The sequence below is a fragment of the Oryx dammah genome, unplaced genomic scaffold (genome assembly GCF_014754425.2).
Source record: "Oryx dammah isolate SB20612 unplaced genomic scaffold, SCBI_Odam_1.1 HiC_scaffold_13, whole genome shotgun sequence".
Lineage (NCBI taxonomy): Eukaryota > Metazoa > Chordata > Mammalia > Artiodactyla > Bovidae > Oryx > Oryx dammah.
In genome coordinates, this window is record NW_024070197.1 from 5,658,816 (window position 1) to 5,686,145 (window position 27,330).

Consider the following 27,330-nt stretch of genomic DNA (forward strand, 5'->3'; position numbering starts at 1 on the left):
TAATGGAAATGTTTGTCTTAAGCTATGTTAATGTACTATGCATTTACCCCAAACTCCGTTTTCAAGTCAGTTCTGCCTAATGGCTCAGAACCTACTTGACAAACCAGTATGTTATACTCAGATGTTGTTCCCCTAATCCATGTAAACGAAACTATTTGTATGGTAATCTGCCCTTCTGCAAGATTCAAGTCAATCATTTTATGGCCCGGGATGAATTGTCTAGTGCCAAGATTATCCCAAAATGCATCTTATGGATGAGGGGCCTGGTGCCATTCTGAGTTTTAAGACATTCCTTTCTTTCATTAACAGACTGGTAGTGATTATATAACATCCAGCTGAAGACTAGCAGGGGGGTACTCTTTCTGCCCCCTTCTGATGCCTATGTCAGAAGGTTTCTCTATCTCCTTTATACTTTAATAAAACTTTATTACACAAAAGCTCTGAGTGATCAAGCCTCGTGTCTCGCCCCAGATTGAATTCTTTTCCTCCAGAGGCCAAGAATCCCGGCGTTTTGTCGGTCAGCAACAACCTTTCAAATCCCCATGGGAGAGAAACCCTACAAATGTAATCAATGTGGAAAGGACTTTAGTGAAAAGGCAACCCTTGCAAAGCATCAAAGAATTCTGGAGAGAAACTTTACAAATGTAATGAGTGTAGAAAAGCCTTTAGTCAAAAAGCACATCTTCAGCTTCACTGGAGAGTACCTACGGGAGAGAAACCTTACAAACGTAACGTGTGGCAGGTGTTTCAGTTAAAAATCACACCTTACAAGTCATTGGAGAGTACATTTTGTAGAGAGACTTTTCAAATGTTTTGAGTGTGAAAAATCCTTTACTCAGCTCTCAAACCTCACTAAACATCAGAAAATCCACAAATGAGAGACATCATCCAAGTGTGATATATGCTGATCTTTAACTGTCAGAGTTCAAAAGAAACTATACAAATGTCATGAGTGTGGCAAAACTTTTGTGAGTGGAAGCCTCACGATCAGATAATTCATAGAAGAGTGGAACATTACAAATGTAGTGAGTGTCTCAGAGTACTTAGTCTGCATGGATACCTTATGATCCATATTAGAAAGAAACATTAAAAATGTAATGAGTGTGGTAAATTCTTCAGTGTACTTTCAAGCCTAACTCACCATCAAATGATGTACAGAGGTGAGAGCCCTTGAAAATATAATTGAGGTTGCAGTGCTTTTGGCAGTGGTTCATATGTTATGCTCCACGAGAATATTCACGCTGGACCGAGTGCAGATGATATTGAATGTGGTCAGGCCGTTGAAAATCTAGTCATTCTCAAAAAGTTCATCACCAGTGCCAGGAATGCGAGCAATCTTTTCTCATTGGTCCCCCTTGCACTAGTAATCAAGTTATACGGCACCAAACAGTACTAATGTACTGAATTTTGAATAGCTTTTAGCTTGTGTCTGCTGCTACTGCTACTGCTAAGTTGCTTCAGTCGTGTCTGACTCTGTGCGACCCCAAGGATGGCAGCCCACCAGGTTCCCCCATCCCTGGGATTCTCCAGGCAAGAAAACTGGAGTGGGTTGCCATCTCCTTCTCCAATGCATGAAAGTGAAAAGTGAAAGTGAAGTCGATCAGTCGTGTCTGACTCTTAGGAACCCATGGACTGCAGCCCACCAGACTCCTCCATCCATGGGATTTTCCAGGTAAGAGTACTGGAGTGGGGTGCCATTGCCTTCTCCATCTTGTGCCCTAGCCTTACCAAATATATCATGATTTAAATTGCAGTGAATACGGCGAAGCTTCATGTTCTTGTTCATTTATCACTAGATGGCAGAATGTTCATCTTGAAGAGAAAGCACACAGATGTAAAGTGTGTGGCAAGGCTTTTACCCAAAGATCACAAGTTGGGGACCTACTGGAGGAACACTTCCCAAATACAGTGAATATGGGAAAAGCTTTACGTTGAGTTCAGGTATCAGGACTTGAGCCATCTGATCATGAGAATGTTCAGTTTCTGACCATGAAGCCTAGCCATGATGAAACCTCAGTTTATGAGTCTTTGGGATGGACTGGATACGGATCCCAGGTGCCAAGTCATAGTGATGGGAGCTTCTAATTATGCTATGCCAGCAAACTTGGAAAACTCAGCAGTGGCTTCAGGACTGGAAAAGGTCAGTTTTCATTCCAATCCCAAAGAAAGGCAATGCCAAAGAATGCTCAAACTACTACACAATTGCACTCATCTCACATGCTAGTAAAGTAATGCTCAAAATTCTCCAAGCCAGCCTTCAGCAATACATGAACCGTGAACTCCCTGATGTTCAAGCTGGTTTTGGAAAAGGCAGAGGAACCAGAGATCAAATTGCCAACATCCGCTGGATCATAGAAAAAGCAAAAGAGTTCCAGAAAAACATCTATTCCTGCTTTATTGACTATGCCAAAGCCTTTGACTGTGTGGATCACAAGAAACTGTGGAAAATTCTGAAAGAGATGGGAATACCAGACCACCTGACCCTGCCTCTTGAGAAACCTATATGCAGGTCAGGAAGCAACAGTTAGAACTGGACATGGAACAACAGACTGTTCCAAATAGGAAAAGGAGTATGGCAAGGCTGTATCTTGTCACCCTGCTTATTTAACTTACATGCAGAGTACATCATGAAAAATGCTGGGCTGGAAGAAGCACAAACTGGAATCAAGATTGCTGGAAGAAATATCAATAACCTCAGATATGCAGATGACACCACCCTTATGGCAGAAAGTGAAGAGGAACTAAAAAGCCTCTTGATGAAAGTGAAAGAGGAGAGAGAAAAAGTTGGCTTAAAGCTCAACATTCAGCAAACGAAGATCATGGCATCTGGTCCCATCGCTTCATGGGAAATAGATGGGAAAACAGTGTCAGACTTTATTTTTGGAGGCTCCAAAATCAATGCATATGGTGACTGCAGCTATAAAATTAAAAGACGCTTACTCCTTGGAAGGAACATTATGACCAACTTAGATGGCATGTTAAAAGGCAGAAACATTACTTTGCCAGCAAAGGTCCATGTAGTTAAGACTATGGTTTTTCCAGTAGTCATGTATGGATGTGAGAGTTGGACTGTGAAGAAAGCCGAGCGCCAAAGAATTGATGCTTTTGAACTGTGGTGTTGGAGAAGACTGTTGAGCATCCCTTGGACTGCAAGGAGATCCAGCTAGTCCATTCTAAAGGAGATCAATCCTGGGTGTTCATTGGAAGGACTGATGCTAAAGCTGAAACTCCAATACTTTGGCCACCTCATGCGAAGAGTTGACTCATTGGAAAAGACTCTGATGTTGGTAGGGATTGGGGGCAGGAGGAGAAGGGGACGACAGAGGATGAGTTGGCTGGATGGCATCACCGACTCGATGGATGTGAGTTTGAGTGAACTCCGGGAGTTGGTGATGGACAGGGAGGCCTGGCATGCTAGGATTCATGGGGTCGCAAAGAGTTGCATACGTCTGAGTGACTGAACTGAATAAGGAAAAGAATGCCTATGAGATTTCGAATCAAACAGCCTGCTCTGAAACAAACCTAAGCGTGGGAGTTGGCTACTAGAAGGGCATCTAAGAAGATATTGCTAAGACTGAAATATTTTGACATGTGTTTTGGAAAATAACGTGTAATCTGCCATTTTTGAATGTTCTGAAAATGTTGATTAGATTCCATGATTTGATGGGGGTATGGTGCTCATCCATAAATCCCAAATCTTCAGAAGACTATATTTTTCAGACTTTGTTACCCACATTTGAGAGAACATTGTTGTTGGTCATTTGGACAGTCATGTCTGACTCTTTGCAACCCTGTGGACAGCAGCATGCCAGCCTTCCCGGTCCTTCACCATCTCCCAGAGCTTGCTGAAACTCATGTCCATTGAGTTGATGATGCCATTCAGCCATCTCATTCTCTGTCATCCCCTTCTTCTCCCGCTTTCAATCTTTCCCAGCATCAGGGTCTCTTCTAATGAGTCGGCTCTTCACATCACGTAACAAAGTATTGGAGCTTCAGCTTCAACATCAACCCTTCAGTGAATATTCAGGATTGATCTCCCGTAGGATTGACTGGTTTGATCTTGCAGTCCAAGGGACTCTCAAGAGTCTTCTCCAACACCACAGTTCAAAAGCATCAATTCTTTGGCACTCAGCTTTGTTCACAGTCCAACTCTCACATCCATACATGACCACAGGAAAAACCATAGCCTTGACTAGACGGACCTTTGTTGGCAAAGTAATGTGTCTGGTTTTCAATACGCTATCTAGGTTGGTCATAACTTTCCTTCCAAGGAGTAAGCATCTTTTAATTTCATGGCTGCAGTCACCATCTGCAGTGATTTTGGAGCCCCAAAAAATAAAGTCTGACACTGTTTCCACTGTTTCCCCATCTATTTCCCATGAAGTGATGGGACCAGATGCCATGATCTTCGTTTTCTGAATGTTGAGCTTTAAGCCAACTTTTTCACTCTCCTCTTTCACTTTCATCAAGAGGCTTTTTAGTTCCTCTTCACTTTCTGCCATAAGGATGGTGTCATCTGCATATCTGAGGTTATTGACATTTCTCCCGGCAATCTTGATTCCAGCTTGTGCTTCTTCCAGCCCAGCGTTCCTCATGATGTACTCTGCATATAAGGTTTAGAAAGGGAAATAATTTTAGAAAGGGAAATAATTAAAACACGTTGAATAGAAGAAACAATAACACAGTTTATAATTATTTAAAGTGTCTTGCTCTTTTTAAGGCTGTGGTTAATGACCCAAATGATCACATCCCTTAAGTTCTCCATCTCAGACACCCAGGTACTGACCCTGAGTTTGTTGAACTGAGCACTATGCTGAGTTTGCTGTTTTGTAGGGTGTCATTAGGGAATAGCCCATTTCTACTAGGGAGAGTTTTGTGTTTGTAATATAGAGACTCGTCCCATTCTTGTTTCTTAAAACTGCCCAAGTCCCCAGATCCCTGAATTGCTTCAGCCTCACTAGCAGGATCTGAGCACAACATGCTGTGAAAAACAGCTTTTTATTGAGAATAAACCCTTTCAGTCTTAAGAGGAAGTATCTTGGCTTCCGACAGAACTTGAAGCGTTTACCTGAGCAGTGTTACAGACGGTAACTTAATGCTGTCAAGGTAACAGGCCCCGCCCCCTCCGCGCCCCGCCCCCTCCGCGCCCCGCCCCTCCCACGAACTCAGCGCACAGCGGGTGCTCGTCCCGCCCCTGGTCGGAAGCCGCGGCTCTAAAACCAAAAGCCCTTTCACACGGAGCCGGAAGTTGGAGAGCGCGGAGCCGAGGTCCCCGAGCGGCGCCTACGCTTCCTTCTAGAGTAAGTTTGCAGAGCTCGCCACCCCTCCAGTCCCCACCTCCGCCCCCGCTCACTCGTCCTCATGGTGTGGGAATTGCCAGCGACCTGAAAACCCTGGCACCCGGTGCTCGGCCCCGAATAGACGCTGCCGCTGCCGTTGCGGCCCAGTTATCTTTTCGTTTGGGTTTTAAGTGTTGCTGAGGCGGTTTCGGCCCTCGGTGCGCGTAGACACCGTCTCTGGCGACATTGTCCTGCTTAAAACCCTTTTTTACGTCTGGCCTCGCCAAGTAAAGCCCTCTCTCTCTAGTTGGAGTCGCGCCCCGCCGCGTCGCCTTCTCGACCGCTGGAGGCAAAGCCGGTCGCCCCCGCTCCCTGAGAGGCCGCGCGCCCTTTCCCTGGTCCCGGGATTCCGGAGAGGCCGCCCCGCTCCTGAGCCCCCTCCCTCCCAGCCCCTCTGTCCTCGCGTCTCCTGAGGCCGCTCCTTCTGCCCCGCAGCAGCCCCCTTTCCTGTCAGCCTGTCCCCTCACCCCGCATAGGGTAGGTGACCTGGGCCAGCCATGTGACAGCCAGTGCTGTTCCATGCCCAATTCAACTCGGTCGGAAAAGGTGATCTTCCGGCCCGGGGGCGTCTCGTTCTGTCGCCCACTCAGTATATTCAGGCGGCAGGAGGATCAGGAGAAGTCGAGTCAGAAGGACTGAGAGAAATAACTGAAACCGAGGAGAAAAGCATCAGGGAGAACCAATGGGAAAACTGAGAATGGCTGAGGGACTTGCAAAGGGATAGTCAAGTCAAAGAGGTTAAGCCTTGAAAATAGACAAGTGAGTAAAGTAAATTAGAAAGCCAGGTCTCCAGGGATTGGACAGCATAGGGAGAACTGCCCTGTCTCGGTGATGGGAGCAGGGAGGCGAAGGGCAATGAAGGACGTCAGAGGTGGAAAACCTAACTGGGTTTTGGCCGGGTTTGAGTCCAGATCTGTTGGGTTAGAGTGCCGAGTTGTGTTTTCACCCGGTTGGAGTCCCGCCACATGGGTTCAAGTCTCAATTTGAGGTGGCCGGTTTTATCATGGTGCTGGCAGAGAAAGAGGTAAGGAGCACAGGAAGAAAAGGCTGGAAGGAAGCAGAGCCACATGGCCTGATAGTGGGGAGGAAGGGAGAGTTACAGCGAGGGAAGGGGAGTAATCTGGAGCGCAGAGAGGGAGCCGAAATGGGGGAAGAAAGAGGCAGACTTAGGTATGGATTTTTGAAAGACTCAGGAAGGTGGGAGAGAGAGAGCATTTCGAGGGGGAACGAATTGCAGCAGCCTGGACAGGACACGTGTGAGGGAGGAAATAGGACGGGAACAGCAGGAGAGCAGAGGGGGAGAAAGAGACACCGAGACCCAGATGAAATAGGGAGCGAGGTGAACAGAGGGGTAAGCTCGATCCAGGTGTGGCCAGTTATTTGGATACAGATGATTTTTTTGGTTATACAGAGGAGGCTGAGAATTTCAAAACTCCTGTCTTTAGGCTTGTGTCTTTTTTTATTAGTTGTGGCAGAAGATGACTTTCATTGGCAAACCCTGTTGAGCCTGCGCAGTGGCAACTCAGTGGCAGTGGCACTGAGTTGTGAGTGACGCCCTTCCCTTGTCTTATCATGAGATAGAGGTCAGGGAAGAAGAGACCTGGGGCAGGAAATGACTGACTCTGTCACTCTATGGTAGCTTTTTTTTTTTTTTAATTAATTTTTTGGCTGGGCTGTCTTCGGTTCTGTGCTGTGGGCTCAGGAGTTGTGGCTCCCAGGTTCTAAAGCACAGGCTCAGTAGTTGTGCACAGGCTTAGTTGCTTGTACTTGTGGGATCTTCCTGAACCAGGGATAGAACCCATGTCCCCTGCATTGTCAGGCAGATTCTGATGCACTGTATCACTGTTGGGTAGCATTTTTAAAGGAACACTTTTTTTTATGTAATGGATTCACACTTTCTCCTTTCTTTATGTATGGTACTTTTTGTGGCTTGGAATAGGTCTTAATTCATTCCGTTTCTGTAATCATTTTTAACTTCAGAAATAAGCATTTTTAGTTTCCAGTATTCTACTCTTATCATCCTTTTCTGAATATGATTATTCTCAGTGTTTTTTTAAACTTTGACACCAGATTTTTAGATTAAAAATAATTCACAATTTTGTTTTCAAATTTTTTTCAGATTCATTCCTTGCCTGAGTCCTTTCTTCCCTTCATCTCGTACATTTGAAATTTTCTTTGGTAAGTAGTAAATCATCTTAGACTATTTTGTGCCATACTTAGCAAAAGTATCACCTCGTTTATCAGTTCTAATGACGTAGATGAACCTAGAGCATATTATACAGAGTGAAATGTTAGAAAGAGAAAGACAAATACTGTATATTAATGCATATATATGGAATTTAGAAAGATGATACCAACGATCCTACATGCAGGGCAACAAAGGGAGACACAGATGTAAAGAACAGACTTTTAGACTCAGTGGGAGAAGGCGAGGGTGGGATGATTTGAGAGAATAGCATTGAAACATGCATATTACCATATGTAAAATAGAACGATCAGTGCAAGTTCGATGCACGAAGCAGGGCACCCAAAGCCAGTGCTCTGGAACAACCCAGAGAGATCTGGTGAGGAGGGAGGTGGAAGGGGGTTCAGGATGGGGGAGACACATGTCCAATTCATGTTGATGGCAAAAGCCATCACAATATTATAAAGTATTATCCTCCAATTAAAATAATTAAAAATTTAAAATGAGGAAACTGAAAAAATAAAAGTTAATAAGCAAAGATCACTTCCCTTCTCTTTCTCTGAATTCAAAGAGAAATACATCTTGGAGGGTTTTATGTATGGGACATCGTGTAATAAAACAGACATATTTTCAGCTGTGGTTTTACAAAAGACATGAATTGTGTGTATGTGTTTATGTGTGCACACACAAATGGATATTTCTGGTCTCAGCTCTTTACCAGAGAAAAACGGAGGTATGACATTAGATCTTGTGAAATTAAAGGCATTTCTTTGAGAAATGGCAAAATAAAAGAACATTTAACATGATAAAAGCAACAAAATAAAATGCTTCATTCTTTCGTTTCAAAAAAAAGGAAAAAAAAAAACAAACCATCTAGTTTAACTGGTAAGTATAATGGTCTGTTTTCTCCATTTTCTATGATCAGTGAAAAAAGTGAGCTGTGCAGTGATATGAAGATGTTTCCCTCAGGTTCCTTTTTGACTTTTCTGTGCAAATGAGGAAGGATGGGCTGGATTGACCTGAAACCTTCCAACAGAGCCTCTCTATTCATGATGAAAAAGATTGCTCAGATCCTATTTCTAAGCTGACCCCTTACAATGTTTTTTGTACCAGTGGATATATATTTGTAATTCTGTATTTTTAAAATATTTTACTGCAATCATATAATAAAGAAGTACCTGCTTGGTATCAGTTTGACCCAATCTTGAAAGAAAAGTTTCTTTTGCTCAGATACATGACAGATGTTCCTGGTCTTAAATGGGATGGGCAATAAGGACAAACTTGGCCCCCTTGCCCTGCAGCCTCTCATTTCATTTTTCAGTTATACCCGGTTCTCTTCACTCAGCTCAGACCTTCTCATAAACAGCTTCTCTCTGGGCCTGAGGGAGCCCACTTGTAACATGGAGATGAGAGACTAGACTGGAAACTCTGAGCGTGAGCAACACTGATCCCTGAAATGATTAGCCACATTGGCTGTGTGTCTGTGTGTGCCAGTTCTGGTTTGGAGGGAGTGTCTGGTGGGAATTAGAATTTTAAATAGATCCTGGTCCTCCCTCAATGAAAAACGAAAAGGAAAACTGTAGGATGGACGCAGGATCACAGGCTCAGAATTAGATGACTTCTATGAATAAGGCTAAATCTGAAGGGAGATTTCTTTTACGTCCTGACGTTCAGACCTCCACTGGCTTTCATTTATTCTTGGGACAAAAGCTTGACTCTTCGCTGTGGCTCCACAACCCTCTGTCAAGCTCAGGGCCCTGTCAGTGTCTCCAGCCTCATCCTGGGAGTTGACCCTTTGCTCATGGTTCAGCCTGTCCTGGTCTCGTTTACCTTTTCTCTGTTTCCAGATACCAAAACCATTTCTGTCTGACATCTTAGTTTCTTTTCTCACCTTCAAGTCACCCTGGCTGAGGCCCTTTGTCACCGTTCAAGTCTAGGCTCAGAGAGGTCTCCCCGTCCCCTCCTAACAGTCTCTCTCCTGTTACCCAGGTTTATTGCCTGTGTATCAGTTACCATCAGCAGAAATTAATGCCCTTCTTCATGGGTTATTTTGAGTCCTTCCTGGTTCCTCTGTTTTTAGGGCTCATAGTGTTCCTCTTCTTCCCAGTGTGGCTGCAGTACCTGATACTGGAAATGTCTTTAGATGACAGGACTATGGGTTGGGCTGAAATAATCCTCAGGGAAGACCAAGAATAGGGCAGATGATGAAAATGTTTCTCATGTTCTGGACATTTCAGCTGTAATTGATCTTTACCCCATGTAATTTCTTAATTATTCAAAAGAAGAGCCAAGAAATATAGGAAGTCCTGAAAAGCCCTACAGAACTGGTGTCCTCCAGCAGTGGGCTAAGATGTCCCCATGTTTAGTCTGCTGGGTTTAGTCCACTGCAGCCCCTAGATCTAAGCTCTGTCCATCCAGGGACCAGTCACCATCGTGGACAGCAGCTTTGCCATCTAGGAGTTCATGTGCTCAGTGTCAACGATTGTGATTTCAGTGCACTGAGGATGAGCAGAAATCCCAAACCTAATGGGGCAGGAAGGAGATGCTGCCCCCTGTGCCCCCCCAAGAGCTAGAATATCTTCCAAGTAGGTGTCTGTGGAGAAAACAGGAGATAGTGAGACCTGGAGACCCTTGCTTTGAGACTTCCTCATCTCAAATGCCTTTGTTCATGGACTCCATAATGTCCCCAGGTGGTGGCAGACTTTCGCCGGAGGGCCAGTCTCTTGATTTTCATGCTGAATGTGCAGTGTCCTTTTGGTGGTAGCTCGTGGGCACTCCTCTTGTGATCCCTTTGCCAAGAAACCCCTGTGCACTTTAGTCTTGCTTAGTCTAGTCATGCAGGGAGGAGAGGTAGACAAATGGGGAAAGCGGAGAGAGCCTGGTAGGGTCTGCACGAGGCTTGTGGCTGTACTTGGGGGCACCAAGGTGAGCCCAGTGAATGGAGCGTGCACCCATCCCAAGTGTAGTTGCAAGGACAAGGGATGTGTGGATCTGTTGGAAAAGAATGTCTCAGTTCAGGCTGGAGAACCTGGAAGCAAGTTTGTTGGAGAGCCCGCATGGAATGGTTTTAGGTTCCAGTGCCTTAGCTCGTGTTCCCTGGGACAGCAGTGCTGCGGCTGACACTTGGCTGCACAGGTTTGATTTGACAACTGGTGACCACATGTGAGCAGCAATGAAGCACGTGGAATTCAGCCAAGAGAAGTCTTTTCCACTGTTAGACCTGTGGCCTGGCCTGAGCCCACAGGCACCTGTGGGTGCAGGAGGATGGGAGCCTTGGGCTTGAGGGGCTGGTTCTAGCAGGTGCCCCCAGCATCCACTCCATTGGCTTTTGTTGGCTCTTTCAGCAGGCAGGCACCATAGAGTAACAGGGAAAATCTCAGGTCATTTTTTGCATCAACTTTGGTATCATTGTGTACTTGGGGTTGCCAGTGCAGAAAGTTTCATGTGCATTTGGGAAGATACCAAGAGAATCTGGAGTGTTTCCTTGGAAGATGTTGAGATCTCACTGGGCCATGTGCATCACTGGAATTATCCCTCTTTTTCATAGTCTTTGGAGATTTCGATCTTTGACCTGGATCACTCACTGTAAATGAAAATATAGTGTCTTGTGTCTGTGGATCCTTGTATGTCCTCTTTTGTATTTTGCCTCATGCATGAGTTATCAGGGCTTGGAATGCTTTGTGTTTGTATAAGAGGGTTAGAGGCTCATTATGGGCTCTGTGGACACACTGTTGGACACCATGAACGTTTGTAAGTTGTTTGAGGCCTGCTGGGAAATTAGGAGTACTAAGTTTAAGATCGCAGAATGCTTGTTAATAAGGTGGTCCTGCTTGGTAGGGATCTCTGGGCCCAACCTGAGAAGAGTCATAAAGTCCTGTAACGTAGGGGAAGATGGCTCAGAGAATCAGAGGGCAGCGATGCACAGTGATCTGCTACCCGGAGGCTTGTCCTCTAGAAGGTGCAGCTGCAACTCTCTTGCTGCCTGGCCAGTGCTGGGTTCTCTGTTACCCACTCCTGTCCCTCCCCAAATAAGCACACACACAGGCATAGTACAGAAAACACGGAATCTTAAGTGCATTGTTGGTGGTAATGTAAATGGTACTGCTATGTTGGAAAACAAAATGGAAGTTCCTTAACAAATGAACATAGAACAGGCCTATAGTCTGTCAAACTCATTTCTGACAGATATCCAAAGAAAAAGCGATCAGTTTTTCAGGGATATGTCCACAGTCCCATGAGTGTGACTGGATTTGAAGCAGCCAAGGCATAGACACAGCCCAGATGTCTCTTGACAAAAGAATAGGTAACAAAAGTATGGTATAGAAATATTTATTATATATTGTATATTCATGAAGCATTTTTTCTCTATCTATAAATATAAAAATCAAGAATCCTGCATTTATGCCAAAATGAATGAACCTAGAGAACATTATGCCAAGTTAAATAAGCCTCACAAAGGAGGACACACACTATGTGGAAACTAGACTTGTCAAACTCATAGAGCCATAGAGTAATAAGGCTATTACCAGGAGCTGGGTGGAGGGGGAAATGAGGCACTGTTAGTCAAAGAGTAGAGATTTTCAGTTGTAAAATAAGTAAGTTCTGGGGATCTGAGGTACTGCATGCCGCCTGTAGTGTTTCTATATACTTGAAATTCACCCAGAGAGAAATAATAAAGTGTACTCATAGGTGGAAGTGTAACTTACTCAACTATAACAATTATTCAGTGTATGAATCTATCACATGATCACTTTGTACAAGTACGTTTATACCATTTTTGTTAGTTACACCTTAGTAAGGCTGGGAAAGAAAGAGAGTTGGGAGGAGCTTTTCTCCTCTGAGTGGTGCTCAGTCCAGGCTTCACGTTTCATTGATGAGGCGTTTTGCATACCCATGTTTTGTACCCTCTGACCAGAGATTCCCCTTCAGGTAGTTTGTGTTGGTCCACAGCTCGAGAATGTTTAAGGTGTCCCAGTTGATTCCAGTCTGGATCCCTCACTGAGCATCAGGACTCTGAGTCCTCCCAATCCTGAGGGCAGAGATCTGGGCTGAGGAGGGGGTGCTCTGCTCTGACTGGGGCTGGACAAGGGCCTGCTGTGTGACCCGAAGGGGATCATGGGATCAGCAGAAGTGGCCCCTGCTGCTGTGTGCATGAGGCCTCACCAGGAGGGGAGTGTGACCCAAGGGAAAGTGTGGGAAAGTCCCATGTTGGTCTCTGTGCTGGAATTGACTGTCCTGAGTCCCTCCTGAGACAGTGGCCACAGGGGACTGTCTGTTCCACACGGTGAGGGCTTCCCATGTGGGTGGTTGGGGCTCAGGAAGGGGATATGTTGACTCTAAGCATTAAACAGCATGTTTTCAACTTTCATGATAGACCTCTGAAGACTTGTGTTGCCTGAGGAAGCCCTGAAGTTGAGGAAGAGGAAAGAAAAGGAGTGAGGCATGGCTCTTTGTCAGGTAAGGTCATATTTAGTCTGTCCTTCCTGAAATGCCCTTCTCTGGACTTGCTAATCGTGTCTGACTCTGGAGTATCCTGTCTGGCTCCTGTACACGCACACTCACCTGGAGCCTTCCCTCAGGGCTTGTCTTCTCCACTTAGATCCTGTCTCCCCATGACCTGGTGACCTGGCCCTTGTGAGGAGGCTCCCCTGGGCACCGTCCTGGGCGGGGCTTCTCACCCACGGGTTGGAGACGGAGTCTCAGTGCTGTTGAGCAGCAGGGATTGCTTAGGGCCCATCTGGATGTGCTGTCTGCTCTCTGTCAACCAGGGTAAGGAAACTGCGCGTGAAAGTCAAGTATCAATATGCACAATAGCTGGTAATATCTGCGAATCAGATCAATTAGGGGCAGTTTGTTCTGACTTTTTTAAGGCAGTTCAAACTAAAGATGTAGGTCAATCTCTTTAAATCCTTATTGTTGATAGAATGGAAGTTCAGAAATAGACATCAGTGATACAGGGTTTTTTAGTTTATCATCAGATTTAAACTATGAAATGGATCTAAGTCTCTGGCAGGTGGAAATTTTCATCACCTCCATTCTTCAGAGGTTGTCCTTTCACTCTGTGGATTGAATTCTTTGACACAGAGATGTTTTAACCTTTAATGCAGGCAAGATTCCAGCTTCACTCTTGCTGGTAGATATCTATTTTCTCAGTATCATGGTTATTGAGGCTGTCCTTTCCCTTTTGTATATCTTGATATCCTTGTGAATATACCTTACATATACACAAAGAATTATTTCTGAGTACTGTGTTCTGTTCAGTTGGTTTGTCTCTTTTTATACCAGTACCACATCACCTTGATTACCTTGTAATAAGTTTTGAAATAGAAAGACCTCTATCTTCTTTCTTCACGAGTTTTGCTGTTTGCTCTTTGAATAGTTATATGACTTTCACCATGTTTTATCCTGCTTCTACAAAGATTGCCATGGCACTTTTGATAATGAGTTAATTGTTTGATTGATCCTTTGTGGGGTTATTAAAGAATCTCTTTTGATATAGCATGTTTCTTTTGTAGTCTTTATGATTTTTACCTATGAAACTTTGTCACGTGGGAAGGAAGAAAAATATTTTTTTCTGCATCTAGATGATCCTGTTTTTTTTTTCCCTTTAATCTGTTAATGTAGTGTGTCCTATTAATTGATTTTTATATGTTGACTTCTTGCCTTATGTGAATAAAATCCACTTGGTCATGATGTCAGATCTTTTTATTTATTCATCTAAATTATTTTAATTGAAGGATTATTGCTTTACAGAAGTTGTTGTTTTCTGCCAAATACCAACATGAATCAACCATAGGTATACGTATGTCCCCTCCCTCCCATCTTCCTCCCTATCCCACCCCTGTAGGTTGTTAGAGAGCCCCTCTTTGAGTTCCCTGAGTCAGTCAGCAAATTCGCATTGGCTCTCTACTTTATATATGGTAATGTAAGTTTCCATGTTACTCTCTCCATACATCTCGCCCTCTCCTTCCTCCCCTCCCACCTTCATCTGTTCTCTGTGTCTGTTTCTCCAGATCTTTTTAATATGTGTTGAAGTTGGTTTGCAAGTATTTTAATTTTGCATCAGTATTCATCAGCGGTATTGGTTTCCAGTTTTCCTTTCTTGTGTCTTTGAGAAATCAGCAAACTATTAGAATCATGCTTGCTCCATAGAATTAGCAGGATTAGTGGTAATTCTTTTGTAAATGTTTGGTAGAATTTGGTCCTCTATTTTTCTTAGAGGTTTCTGACTACTTTTTAAATCTCTCTAGTTATAATGGGCTTCCCTAGTGATTCAAATCATAGAGAATCTGCCTGCAGTGAGGGAGACCCAGGTTCTGTCTCTGGGTCGGAAGATGCCCTGGAGAAAGGAATGGCTGTCTCGTCCAGTCTTTTTGTCTGGAGAAATTCCATGGACAGAGGAGCCTTGTGGGCTACAGTCCATGATGTCACAAAGATTCAGACACAACTAAGTGGCTAACACTTTCACTTTCAACACTTCTCAATTTTTTAATTTCTTAATAAGTAAAATAGTTTGCATGTTTCTGAGAATTTGCCAGTATCTCCTATATTCTGTCATTTATAGGCATTAATGGTCATCAGTCAGTCAGTTCAGTTCAGTCTCTAAGTAGTGTCTGACTCTTTGTGACCCCATGAATCACAGCACGCCAGGCCTCCCTGTCCATCACCAACTCCTGGAGTTCAGTCAAACTCATGTCCATCGAGTCCGTGATGCCATCCAGCCATCTCATCCTCTGTCGTACCCTTCTCCTCCTGCCCTCAGTCCCTCCCAGCATCAGGGTCTTTTCCAATGAGTCAACTCTTCACACGAGGTGGCCAAAGTATTGGAGTTTCAGCTTTAGCATCAGTCCTTCCAATGAACACCCAGGACTGATCTCCTTTAGGATGGACTGGTTGGATCTGCTTACAGTCCAAGGGACTCTCAAGAGTCTTCTCCAACACCACAGTTCAAAAGCATCAATTCTTTGGCACTCAGCTTTCTTCACAGTCCAACTCTCACATCATACATGACCACTGAAAAAATCATAGCCTTGACTACAGGGACCTTTGTTGGCAAAGTAATATCTCTGCTTTTGAATATGCTATCTAGGTTGGACATAACTTTCTTCCGGCAGTAAGCGTCTTTTAATTTCATGGTTGCTGTCACCATCTGCAGTGATTTTGGAGCCCCCCAAAATAAAGTCTGACACTGTTTCCACTGTTCCCCATCCATTTCCCATGAAGTGATGGGACCAGGTGCCATGACCTTAGTTTTCTGAATGTTGAGCTTTAAGCCAACTTTTTCACTTTTATCATGAGGCTTTTTAGTTCCTCTTCACTTTCTGCCATAAGGGTGGTATCATCTGCATATCTGAGGTTATTGATATTTCTTCCAGCAATCTTGATTCCAGCTTGTGCTTCTTCCAGCCCAGCATTTTTCATGATGTACTGTGCATATAAATTAAATAAGCAGGGTGACAATATACAGCCTTGCCATACTCCTTTTTCTATTTGGAACCAGTCTGTTGTTTCATGTCCAGTTCTAACTGTTGCTTCCTGACCTGCATATAGGTTTCTCAAGAGGCAGGTCAGGTGGTCTGTTATTCCCATCTCTTTCAGAATTTTCCACAGTTTCTTGTGATCCACACAGTCAAAGGCTTTGGCATAGTCAATAAAGCAGGAATAGATGTTTTTCTGGAACTCTCTTGCTTTTTCCATGATCCAGCGAATGTTGGCAATTTGATCTCTGGTTCCTCTACCTTTTCTAAAACCAGCTTGAACATCAGGAAGTTCACGGTTCACGTATTGCTGAAGCCTGGCTTGGAGAATTTTGAGCATTACTTTACTAGCATGTGAGATGAGTGCAATTGTGTGGTAGTTTGAGCATTCTTTGGCATTGCCTTTCTTTGGGATTGGAATGAAAACTGACCTTTTCCAGTCCTGAGGCCACTGCTGAGTTTTCCAAATTTGCTGGCATATAGAGTGCAGCACTTTCACAGTATCATCTTTCAGGATTTGAAATAGCTCAACTTGTATTCTGTCACCTCCACTAGCTGTGTTCGTATTGATGCTTTCTAAGGCCCACTTGACTTCACATTCCAGGATGTCTGGCTCTAGGTGAGTGATCACACCATCGTGATTATCTTGGTCGTGAAGATCTATTTATTGGTCATAGTAGTTCCTTATCTTTAGAAACTTTTTTAACCTCAGTTGTAATCACTCCTGTTTCATATCTCTTTTTAGTTATTTGAATCTTTTTTCTCTTTTCCTTAGTTTAGGTTGGGGTTTTCCTATACAGTTTTTTCAAAACATCAACTCTTGGTTTGTTGATTTTTATATTTTTCTGCTTTCTATTTTATCTCTGGTTTAATCTTTCCTATTTTCCTGTTTCCTTCTGCTAAACTTGAGTTTAGTTTGTTTTCTGTTTTCTGCTTCCTAGAGGTCTAAAAATAGATTTCCATTTAAGATCTTTTCTCTTTTTTACTGTAAGCATTTAACAGTTCAGAGTTTCCTTTTATTACAGTCTTCTCTCTGTGTTATAAATTTTGTAATGTTGTCTTTTCATTTTCATCCATATATTTAGAAATTTCCATGTAATTTTTTTCTTAGACCCCTTTGCAGTGTAAGAGTGAGTTGTTTAATGTCCACATTTGGGGAATTTTCTTTTTTTCTTGTGTTTATTACATTGTTAGGGAACATACTTTCATGGTATCAGTCTCTTAAAATGGTTAATTTTGGCCTAACATGTGGTCTCTCATACACAATGTTTTATGTGTCCTTGAGATGCATGTGTTTCATGCTTTTGTTGGGCTGTGTGATCTGTGCATGCCTGTTCAACTTGGGCGTTGAAATCTTGTACTGCTCCTGTGCCGCTATTTCTGTCTTCCTTTCCTTTAATGTTTGCTTCATTTTTCTGAGATATCTAATGTTAGCTGTATATATATTTTTACTTGTTACAGCTTTTTGGTAAATTGACCATTTTATCATTACACAATGTTTATCTGATTGCACTTTTTTTCCCTTCAGTTTATTTTGTCTGATATAACAGTCTCCCCTGCTCTCTTTAGGATGGACTGTCTTTTTCCATCCTTTCACTTTTCACCTTTCCATGTCCTTAGGTTTGTGAGTACTACCTGTTTCAACTCGCTGACAAACTCTGCATCTCTTGCCCTGTAGTTTTCCTCCTCTTACTTCTTCTAGTGGCCCCTGCCCAGGCGCGTCATATGGTGGTGAAAGACAGGCACCCTGGACAGCTCCTTTCATGCTACTGTAATTTCAGAAGGAATGTATTGAATGTTTCCTTCCCATCATGATGTTTCTTGAGATCGTCTTGCTTAATAACTTTATTTTTTTCCATATTCTTTTTTGCTATGATTTTTAATTCTCCAAGAAGTTGTTTTACTTTACTATTGTGATCATTTTTTTTTTGTCATAATCTAGGACTCTTCTAATATCAAATCGCTATTTTATTAATGGAAAAAAAAGCAAAGAAAGTCTTTGGCTTCTGTTAATGCCTTGCTATGTAAATTTAAATGGATAAAATTGTATTTGTACTTTTGTATACGGTAATTTTCTTATGAATTGAGTTCAAGTTTTTTTTTTTTTTTTAATGTTTTTAAAAGTTTTCTTTTGGTAGCCTAATATAGAATCCTGTTGACAAACTCAGCTGAGTACAAAGGATATATTTTTATCACCTGAAAGATGCTGAAATACATGTGCATAAAAGGATGACATAAAATTGTCCAAAAAAATATGTCAAGAGACAAATCCTCTCGTCAGTTAATTTTTTATAGATAAGCATGCATGCATGTGCAAATCTGTGGTTTAGATAGAAGACATCATGATTTAAAAACTACATATCACCTTTTTGTTTTTCAGTTGAAATTATGTTATCAGTATAATCTGTGGCCTTGGAATTTTCTAAGCAATCCTGTTAGTGTTTTAAGTAGTAAGTTACTAACACTTGTGTTTCTGTATACACGTCTATAATGACCTTTCATGCCATTCCACATTGTTCACCTTGGACTTTTTGTTTTTTTCATATTAATACAATATTTATTTGTTTTCCTTCTGTCAAACCCTGAGCCCACCACTTTCCCCAGTCTGCCTGAGGAGTTACAGGAAAGGGAACATGCAGGGCAGACACAGGAGAAAGAACTGTGGGAGGTAGGAACAGCTCCTTCACATTGTGAAGAAGATGAGCTAGACCACCATCAGGCAAAAGAGCCCCATGGCCTTTGAGAGGGCCAAGCCCATGGCGTAGAAGAGCTACTGTTTCAGAGAAGGGTTCCTGGCATAACAGTGATGAAGCTCCCGAACACAGTCCCACTTCCAGCCCTAGAGCCAGCCACCCTTGGCTGTGGCAGCTCCAGCTCCAGGGAACTTGTCTGCTGTGTCAAAGTCCCTTGAAATGGCACTGGTTTGGAAGCTGTGGCTAGGAATAAGTGAGATGGTCCAGGGACCTGGGGCTGCCAAGCTGCTGTGGCTCTCATCAGTCAGTGTCTCCAGTCCTTCACCACCTCTGTGAACAGTGATCACTCAACAGAGGGAGGAGGTTCTTCCGATCAGGGAGAAGGTGGAGACGAATTTGGTGCAGGCGTCCATTTTCAGCAGCTCTGAGGCCCGAGAGCTGCTCCCCCTGCAGAGAAGACAGAGGGGCAGGGAGGAGGCTCACCTTGGACTTCTTTCAAGTTTTCTTTAGGAGCCCTCTGTCAAAGGACTTGCAATGTTCTCTGTATTACTTCACTGTTAGATGCTTAAGCTTCAGTTGCTGAGCCCAAGCCTCTGAGTTCAGGTGCTTCATGTAACATTTCTTACCTTCTTGATCTGAGTCGAGTTTCTCAGTGTCTGTGACAACAGGTTTTCTTCTCTAAGGTGGGAAACAGATGGTTCTTTAATGAGCTATTATATTGATGACAGGTTCTTGCCTGTAAAGTACTTATTTAATGTTTAGAGTAATACTACAGTAATTTAGAGCAACAGGAAGCCTTCAGACACTTTTCCTCCTTGATGCTGTTATAAACGTCATAACTGAAACTTTTGACCTTTCCATTAAAAGTGCTGTGGATTTCATCATCTCTGAAGACACCACTCATGCTGTACCTCATCTAGATAATGAGTTGCACTCACTGGTTAGAACATAATATCTGGCACTTCTGTATAGCCAAAACAGTGTTGAGCTTTATTCAAATATATTTCATGGATTTTGAACGGTGATGAAAAATCCGTATTAATTGGAGGATCTCATAAGGCCATATGAAAAAGCATAAGAAATTAAAATTAGAGATACATAATTTCTCCAGACACCCCTGCATGGATCTGTTAGAACACATACTTCAACCAAGTCAATCTGTACTCCTTACCACCCTTTCTCTTTTGCATGAAAATGAGAACTTTTCATGGCCCTTTTGGTGACATGTGGTTTCATTTCAGGAACGACTGACCTCTGAGGATGTGGCCATTAAATTCACTCAAGAGGAGTGGGAATTCCTGGATCCTGCTCAGAGGGCCTTGTACAGGGACGTGATGCTGGAGACCTACAGGAACCTGCTGTCTGTGGGTGAGGATGACTTCCTTCCAGAGCTGCCCTTGGGTATCTGCATTTTCCCTGTGTGCCCCTTAGGAGGACCTGTCTTTCATGTGAGAGTTCTGGTGACTCAGGCATGACACAGCTTCACAAGGTGAAACTGACCCTCTTCAGATGCTGTGTCTGTTTCATGTCACATCTGAGGTTGTCACAGAGCTTAATTATGTACAAAACTCACTGGCAAATGTTAAAAGAAAACACCAAAAAACCCTATTTCCTATTTTCTACCTTTTGACTTTTGGCTCAGCGTTTAAAAATATCCACAGCTCTTTAAATTTGTTTTTTCTGATAACCCTGAATATCTATTTCTTTTTGTTTGTTTTTGCTTGCTTTTTTTTTTTGGCTCCACCATTGTGCAGGTGGGATCTTAGTTCCCTAAGAATCAAACCTGTACCCCCTGCATTGGAAGTGAGAGTCTTAACTACTGGATCACCAGAGCAGTCTCAGAATTTCTGTTTCTGATCTGAATATTATCTTCACATCGGAGCATGAGAAAAAGCTCTGGATAGTGGGGAGTGATGTAAAAATAGCCAAAAATACAACATAAAAAGAAGAATGAGTATCTCAAAAGGGCTGTTTTTTTCTGTTTAGGAGTGGGACAAGCTGATGGATGGGATCCGCTGTGGTTGTTACTTAGGAAAATGTAAGCAGAGTAGGTAGAGAGATTGTCTTTTTGATCCTGGATCCTACGAGGGGAGCATATGTGAATCTCGCAGGCTCTGAGCTTGCCATCTGTAGGTTGAGCGCATGGTCCCATCTCAAGATCCTGTAATGTCTGACCTTCATGTTGTATTATTTTTACTCTTGTGCTGCTCTACCCAGTCTGGGAATGTCAGCTGTTCCCGATGTTACATTCTCCTTACTTTGTATCATTTTACCACTTAAATTTCTTTGAAATATATTCCTGAGGGTCTGAAAGTTTATCTGGTATCCTTGCTGTGATAATCCACCTATGTTTAATTGGCAGCCTCTGCTGAGTCTCTGTGGAGTGGATTTACTAACAGACACTATTCCTAATGTTATTTTCTTGCTCTGTACAAAGTAACCACTTGAAGCTATCCAGTAGAATGGTCAGTATGTTCTAAGGTTATGAGAGAGAAAGTATCACAAGAGCCTGTTACATCTTTCTAGGTTATTTTCTGGCTTTGGAGACTCTGTCAAGGGCACCATGACAGTGTTGTTCATGTATATCAAGGACCATATATTTTAGCCTCTGTAAATGGTATGGGAATTTATCCCAGGACAACTTTGTCCAAGTTCACATTCTCATATCTATGGGGCTATTGGTTGCACTGTTGTTCTGTGCATTGTAAGTATTTTTTTATTTTATTTTTGAGTTCAAAGTTCTGTGTTACTCTTAGTGTTTCTGTTTTGTATTTGCAATGCATTGGATGGTTGATTGGGGAATGGTCCCTATGGCAGAACTGGTGATCTCAGTCCCTCTTAAAATTCTTTATATATTCTTTATATATATATATATTTTTTTTTACTTCTGCGCCATCAAACGCAAGGCTAACAGCACCAAGCGGATGTATGATTTCCACATATTTTCTCTTTTACTGTTGATTGTCTTTTCAAACTCACTGCACTTTAATGCACAGTTCAGTTCAGTTCAGTTGCTCAATTGTGTCTGACTCTTTGTTACCCCATGAATCGCGGCACACCAGGCTTCCCTGTCCATCACCAACCCCTAGAGTTTACTCAAACTCGTCCATTGAGTCGGTGATGCCACCCGGCCATGTCAGCCTCTGTCGTCCCTTTCTCTTCTTGCCCCCAATCCCTCCCCATATCAGGGTCTTTTCCAATGAGTCAAATCTTCGCATGAGGTGGCCAAAATATTGGAGTTTCAACTTCAGCATCAGTCCTTCCAATGAACACCCAGGACTGATCTTGTTTAGGATGACTGGTTTGATCTCCTTGCAGTCCAAGGGACTCTCAAGAGTCTTCTCCAACACCACAGTTCAAAGGCATCAATTCTTTGGCACTCAGCTTTCTTCACAGTCCAACTCTCACATCCATACATGAGCACTGGAAAAACCATAGCCTTGACTAGATGGACCTTTGTTGGGAAAGTAATGTTAATGTCTCTGCTTTTGAATATGCTATCTAGGTTGGTCACGACTTTCCTTCCAAGGAAGAAGCGTCTTTTAATTTCATGGCTGTAGTTTATAATTTTGATATAGTTCAAATTATTAATATCTGGTTTTATTTTGTGGCCTGTGCTTTTGTTGTTACATCTGGTAAATCATTTGTGGGTCTAATTTCCAGAAACATTTCCTGCATGTTTACTTCTAGGAGTTTTATACATTTGGGACTTAGCTTTAGGTCTTTAAACCATTTTGAGTTCATTTTTGTCTATAGTGTAAGACAATGTTTCAAGTAAATTCTTTTGCTGGTGGATATTCAGTTTTGTCAACATGTCTTGTTTTATAGACTGCTTCCAACATTTAGTAGTTTTTACACCCTTGTGAAACATTGTTTGAATATCTCCACAAGAGGTGTTTTTGTTTTTGTTTTAACCATTCTTTTTAGGTATGCTGCTGCTAAATTGCGTCAGTCATGTCCGACTCTGTGCGACCCCACAGACGGCAGCCCACCAGGCTTCTCTGTCCCTGGGATTCTCCAGGAAAGAACTCTGGAGTGGGTTTCCATTTTCTTCTCCAATGCATGCATGCATGTATGCACGCTAAGTCACTTCAGCCCGTGTCTGACTCTGTCCGATGCCATAGACAGCAGCCCACCAGTCTCCTCTGTCCCTGGGATTCTCCAAGCAAGAATGATGGAGTGGGTTGCCATTTCCTTCTCCACTTTTTAGGTATACTTAATTTACAATGTTGTGTTTCAGGTATACAGCAATTTACAAGATACTTAATATAGTTCCCTGAGCTATATCGTAGGTTCTTGTTGTTTATCTATTTTATATATATATATTCAGTTCAGTTCAGTCACTCAGTCGTGTCCGACTCCCTGCGACCCCATGAATCACAGCACGCCAGGCCTCCCTGTTCAGCACCATCGCCTGGAGTTCACCCAGACCCACGTCCATCGAGTCCGTGATGCCATCCAGCCATCTCATCCTCGGTTGTCCCCTTCTCCTCCCGCCCCCAATCCCTCCCAGCATCAGCGTCTTTTCCAATGAGTCAACTCTTCTCATGAGGTGGCCAAAGTACTGGAGTTTCAGCTTTAGCATCATTCCTTCCAAAGAAATCCCAGGGTTGACCTCCTTCAGAATGGACTGGTTGGATCTCCTTGCAGTCCAAGGGACTCTCAAGAGTCTTCTCCAACACCACAGTTCAAAAGCATCAATTCTTCGCCACTCAGCCTTTTTCACAGTCCAACTCTCGCATCCATACATGACCACAGGAAAAACCATAGCCTTGACTAGATGGACTTTAGTCGGCAAAGTAATGTCTCTGCTTTTGAATATACTATCTAGGTTGGTCATAACTTTTCTTCCAAGGAGTAAGCATCTTTCAATTTCATGGCTGCAGTCACCATCTGCAGTGATTTTGGAGCCCCCAAAAACAAAGTCTGACACTGTTTCCCCATCTATTTGCCATGAAGTGATGGGACCGGATGCCATGGTCTTCGTTTTCTGAATGTTGAGCTTTAAGCCAAGTTTTTCGCTCTCCTCTTTCACTTTCATCAAGAGGCTTTTTAGCTCCTCTTCACTTTCTGCCATAAGGGTGGGGTCATCTGCATATCTGAGGTTATTGATATTTTTCCTGGCAATCTTGATTCCAGCTTGTGCCTCTTCCAGTCCAGCGTTTCGCATGATGTACTCTGCATATAAGTTAAATAAGCAGGGTGACAATATACAGCCTTGACGTACTCCTTTTCCTATTTGGAACCAGTTTGTTGTTCCATGTCCAGTTCTAACTGTTGCTTCCTGACCTGCATACAGTTTTCTCAAGAGGCAGGTTAGGTGGTCTGGTATTCCCATCTCTTTCAGAATTTTCCACAGTTTCTTGTGATCCACACAGTCAAAGGCTTTGGCATAGTCAATAAAGCAGAAATAGATGTTTTTCTGGAACTCTCTTGCTTTTTCCATGATCCAGCAGATGTTGGCAATTTGATCTCTGGTTCCTCTACCTTTTCTAAAACCAGCTTGAACATCAGGAAGTTCACGGTTCACGTATTGCTGAAGCCTGGCTTGGAGAATATATATTAGTTTGTATATATTCGGACTCCTAATTTATCTCTCCCTTTCCTGCCCCAGCCACCATCCTGCACTATCCCCTTTGGTAACCATAAGTTTGTTTCTTATACTGGTGAGTTTATTTTGTGAATAAGTTCATTTGTACCATTTGTTTCAGTTCAACATATAATATCCTATGATGTTTGTCTTTCTCTGTCTGATTTCATTTAGAATAACCCCTAAGTCTGTCTATATTGCTGCAAAAGGCATTACTTCATTGTGTTTTATGCTGTGGAGGTGGCAACCCACTCCAGTGTTCTTTCTTGGAGAATTTCATAGACAGGGCAATCTGGCAGGCTGCAGGCCATGGAGTCTTAAAGAGTTGGACATGGCTGAGCTACTTTCACTTCACAATATTTCCTGGTACATATGTACCACATATTCTTTATCCCTTTGTCTGTCAGTGAACATTTAGGTTGCTGCCATGTTTTGCCTCATGTAAATAGTGCTACTAAAACATTGGGGTGTATGTATCATTTTGAATTAGTTTTCATCCTTTCTGGATATATGCCCAGGATTGGAATTGCTGGTTCATGTGATAGCTCTATAGTTAGTTGTTTATGGAACCTCCATGCTATTCTCCAAAGTGACAGTTCCCTCCAATAGTGTAGGAGTGTTCTCTTTTCTCCACACCCTCTCAAGCATTTATTGTTTGTAGACTGCTTGATGGTGGTCATTCTGACCAGTGTGAGGTGATACATTTTTGTGGTTTTGATTTGCATTTCTCTCCTAAGTAGCGACATCAAACATCTTTTCAGGTGACTGTTGGCCATCTGTTTGTCTCCTTTGGAGAAATATCTGTTTTGATCTTCTGCCCAGTTTTTGATTGGGTTGTTTTTTCGTTTGTTTTATATTAAGCTGTATGAACTGTTTGTATATTTTGGAAATAAATCCCTGATAGGTAGCATCATTTGCATATATAGTCTCGTAGTCCAAAAGTTGTATTTTTGTTCTTTTTTGGTTTCCTTTGCTTTGCAAAAAGGTTTTAAATTTAATTAGGACTCATTTGTTTGATTTTGCTTTTATTACGATGACTCTAAGAGATAGATTCAAAAAAATTTTGCTGACATTTATGTCAGTGTTTTGCATTTGTTTTCCACTATGAATTTTATAGTATCTGGTCTTGCATTTAGATGTTTAATACATTTTGAGTTTATTTTTGTATGTGGTGTTAGAGAATGTTGTAATTTCATTCTTTTTCATGTAACTATCCATTTATCCCAGCATCACTTATTAAAGAGACTTCTTCATTCTATATTCTTTCCTCCTTTTTATATAGAATAATTGACTCTAAGTAAATTGGTTTATTTCTGGGTTTTCTGTCCTGTTCTACTGATGTTTGTTTCTGTTTTGTGCCATCATCATACCACTTCCCTGGTGGCTCAGACGGTAAAGTGTCTGCCTACAATGCAGGAGACCCAGGTCCAATCCCTGGGTCCGGAAGATCTCTGGAGAAGGAAATGGCAACCCACTTTAGTATTCTTGCCTGGAAAATCCCATGGACAGAGGAACCTGGTAGGCTACAGTCCATGGGGTCGCAAAGAGTCAGACACGACTGAGCGACTTCACTTTTACTTTGATGACTGTAAGTTTGTAGTATGGTCTGAACTCAGGGAACATGATTCCTCCAGGTCTGTTCTTCCTTCTAAAGATCGATGTAGATATCAGAGTCTTTTGTATTTTGGTACAAATTAAGTTTTTCTTTGTTTTATGAAATATGTCATTGTTAATTTGATAAGGGTTGCGTTGAATATGTAGATTGCCTTGGATAGTATGGTCATTTTGACTGTTATTTCTTTCAATCCAAGAACACAGTATATGTTTCCATCTGTTTGTGTCATCTTTCCTATCAGTCATCAGCATCTTATAGTTTCATGAATACAGTTCTTTAGACTTTTTAGGTAGGTTTATTCCTTAGAATTTTATTCTTTTCTCTGAGGTGGTGAATGGGATTGTTTCATTAATTTCACTTTCTGCTGTATCATTATTAGTGTATAGACATGCAGCAGTTTTCTATATGTTTTGTATCCAGCAAGTTTACTCTGTTCATTGATAAGGTCTAATAGTCATCTGGTGGCTTCCTCGGGATTTTTTGTGTATAGCATCATAGTGACAGTTTTACTTCTTTCTTATTTCTTTTTTTTTTTACTTGAATTCCTTTTATTTCTTTTTTTTTTTTTTTTCTGATTGTTGTGGCTAGGACTTCGAAAAATTTGTCCAGTAAAAGTGGCAATAGTGAACATTCTTGTCTTATTCATGTTGTTAAGGGGAATGCTTTCAGTTTTTCCTTGTTGAGTATGATGTTAGCTGTTTGTTTGACATATACAGTCTTAATTATGTTGAGGTAGGGACCATCTGTGCTGACTTTATGAAGGGTTTTTGTCATAAATGGCACTTGAATTTTGTGAGAAACTTTTCTGCATCTATTGATGATCATATGGTTTTTAGTCTTCAACTGTTAATGTGGTGTATCATAGTGATTAACTTGTGGATATTGAGAAATCTTGCATCCGTGCAATAAATCCCACTTGAACATGGTATGATCCTTTTATGTATTAGTAAGTGTTTGAATATGCTCTTTTGAACTCAGGGGAGGTCCAGGAGAATAAAGCCTTTTTCTACAAAAAGGTGTTGGATGCCTCAGAAAGGCTGTTATAACTGGGAAGGTCCTCCAGAGTCAGTTTCAGTCCCTCCTTTGATACTCCTCGATCTTGAGATGAACATGTGTGGAAGAAGAAATGAAATAAATGTCCAATAGAGAGGTTAATCATACTTGGCAGAAGAACCCAGGTTTAGATAGCCTTTTCTGTATTTTCCTTCTGATTTCTGCTAATAAGATTCTTACACAATATCCTGGAATATTGTGTATGCTTTTCTTGAATATAAGCATTCCATTGTAACTTACAAAATTCACAGTTGGATACATTACATTGTAAATAGTATAACAGGTATTTTCCTGCTTTCTCCATATATCACACTTTTAAAATCTCTCTTGTTTCTGTCCCATACCCATAGTATAATGCCCATAAACTTGCTGAACCAG

General features: G+C 42.2%; 1 protein-coding gene and 1 pseudogene across 8 annotated transcripts in view; one reads left to right on the forward strand and one right to left on the reverse strand.

Annotated features, from left to right (window-relative positions):
• The window catches only part of LOC120871961 (zinc finger protein 160-like), a 58,211-nt gene that overhangs the window by 21,879 nt on the left and 9,002 nt on the right, over positions 1 to 27,330 (forward strand). For 5 of the 8 annotated variants that reach the window (XM_040252046.1, XM_040252045.1, XM_040252047.1 and 2 more), the window contains exons 1-4: positions 5,171 to 5,300; positions 7,459 to 7,517; positions 12,899 to 12,981; positions 19,936 to 20,062. In XM_040252046.1, coding sequence (XP_040107980.1) covers positions 12,967 to 12,981; positions 19,936 to 20,062 — 142 coding nt within the window. In that variant the 5' untranslated portion in view covers positions 5,171 to 5,300; positions 7,459 to 7,517; positions 12,899 to 12,966. Of the gene's footprint in view, positions 1 to 5,170; positions 5,301 to 7,458; positions 7,518 to 12,898; positions 12,982 to 19,935; positions 20,063 to 22,934; positions 22,983 to 27,330 lie in introns of those variants that run through there. The other 3 variants (XM_040252044.1, XM_040252049.1, XM_040252043.1) reach the window with 3 other exon arrangements.
• LOC120872978 lies at positions 18,706 to 19,000 on the reverse strand (annotated as a pseudogene).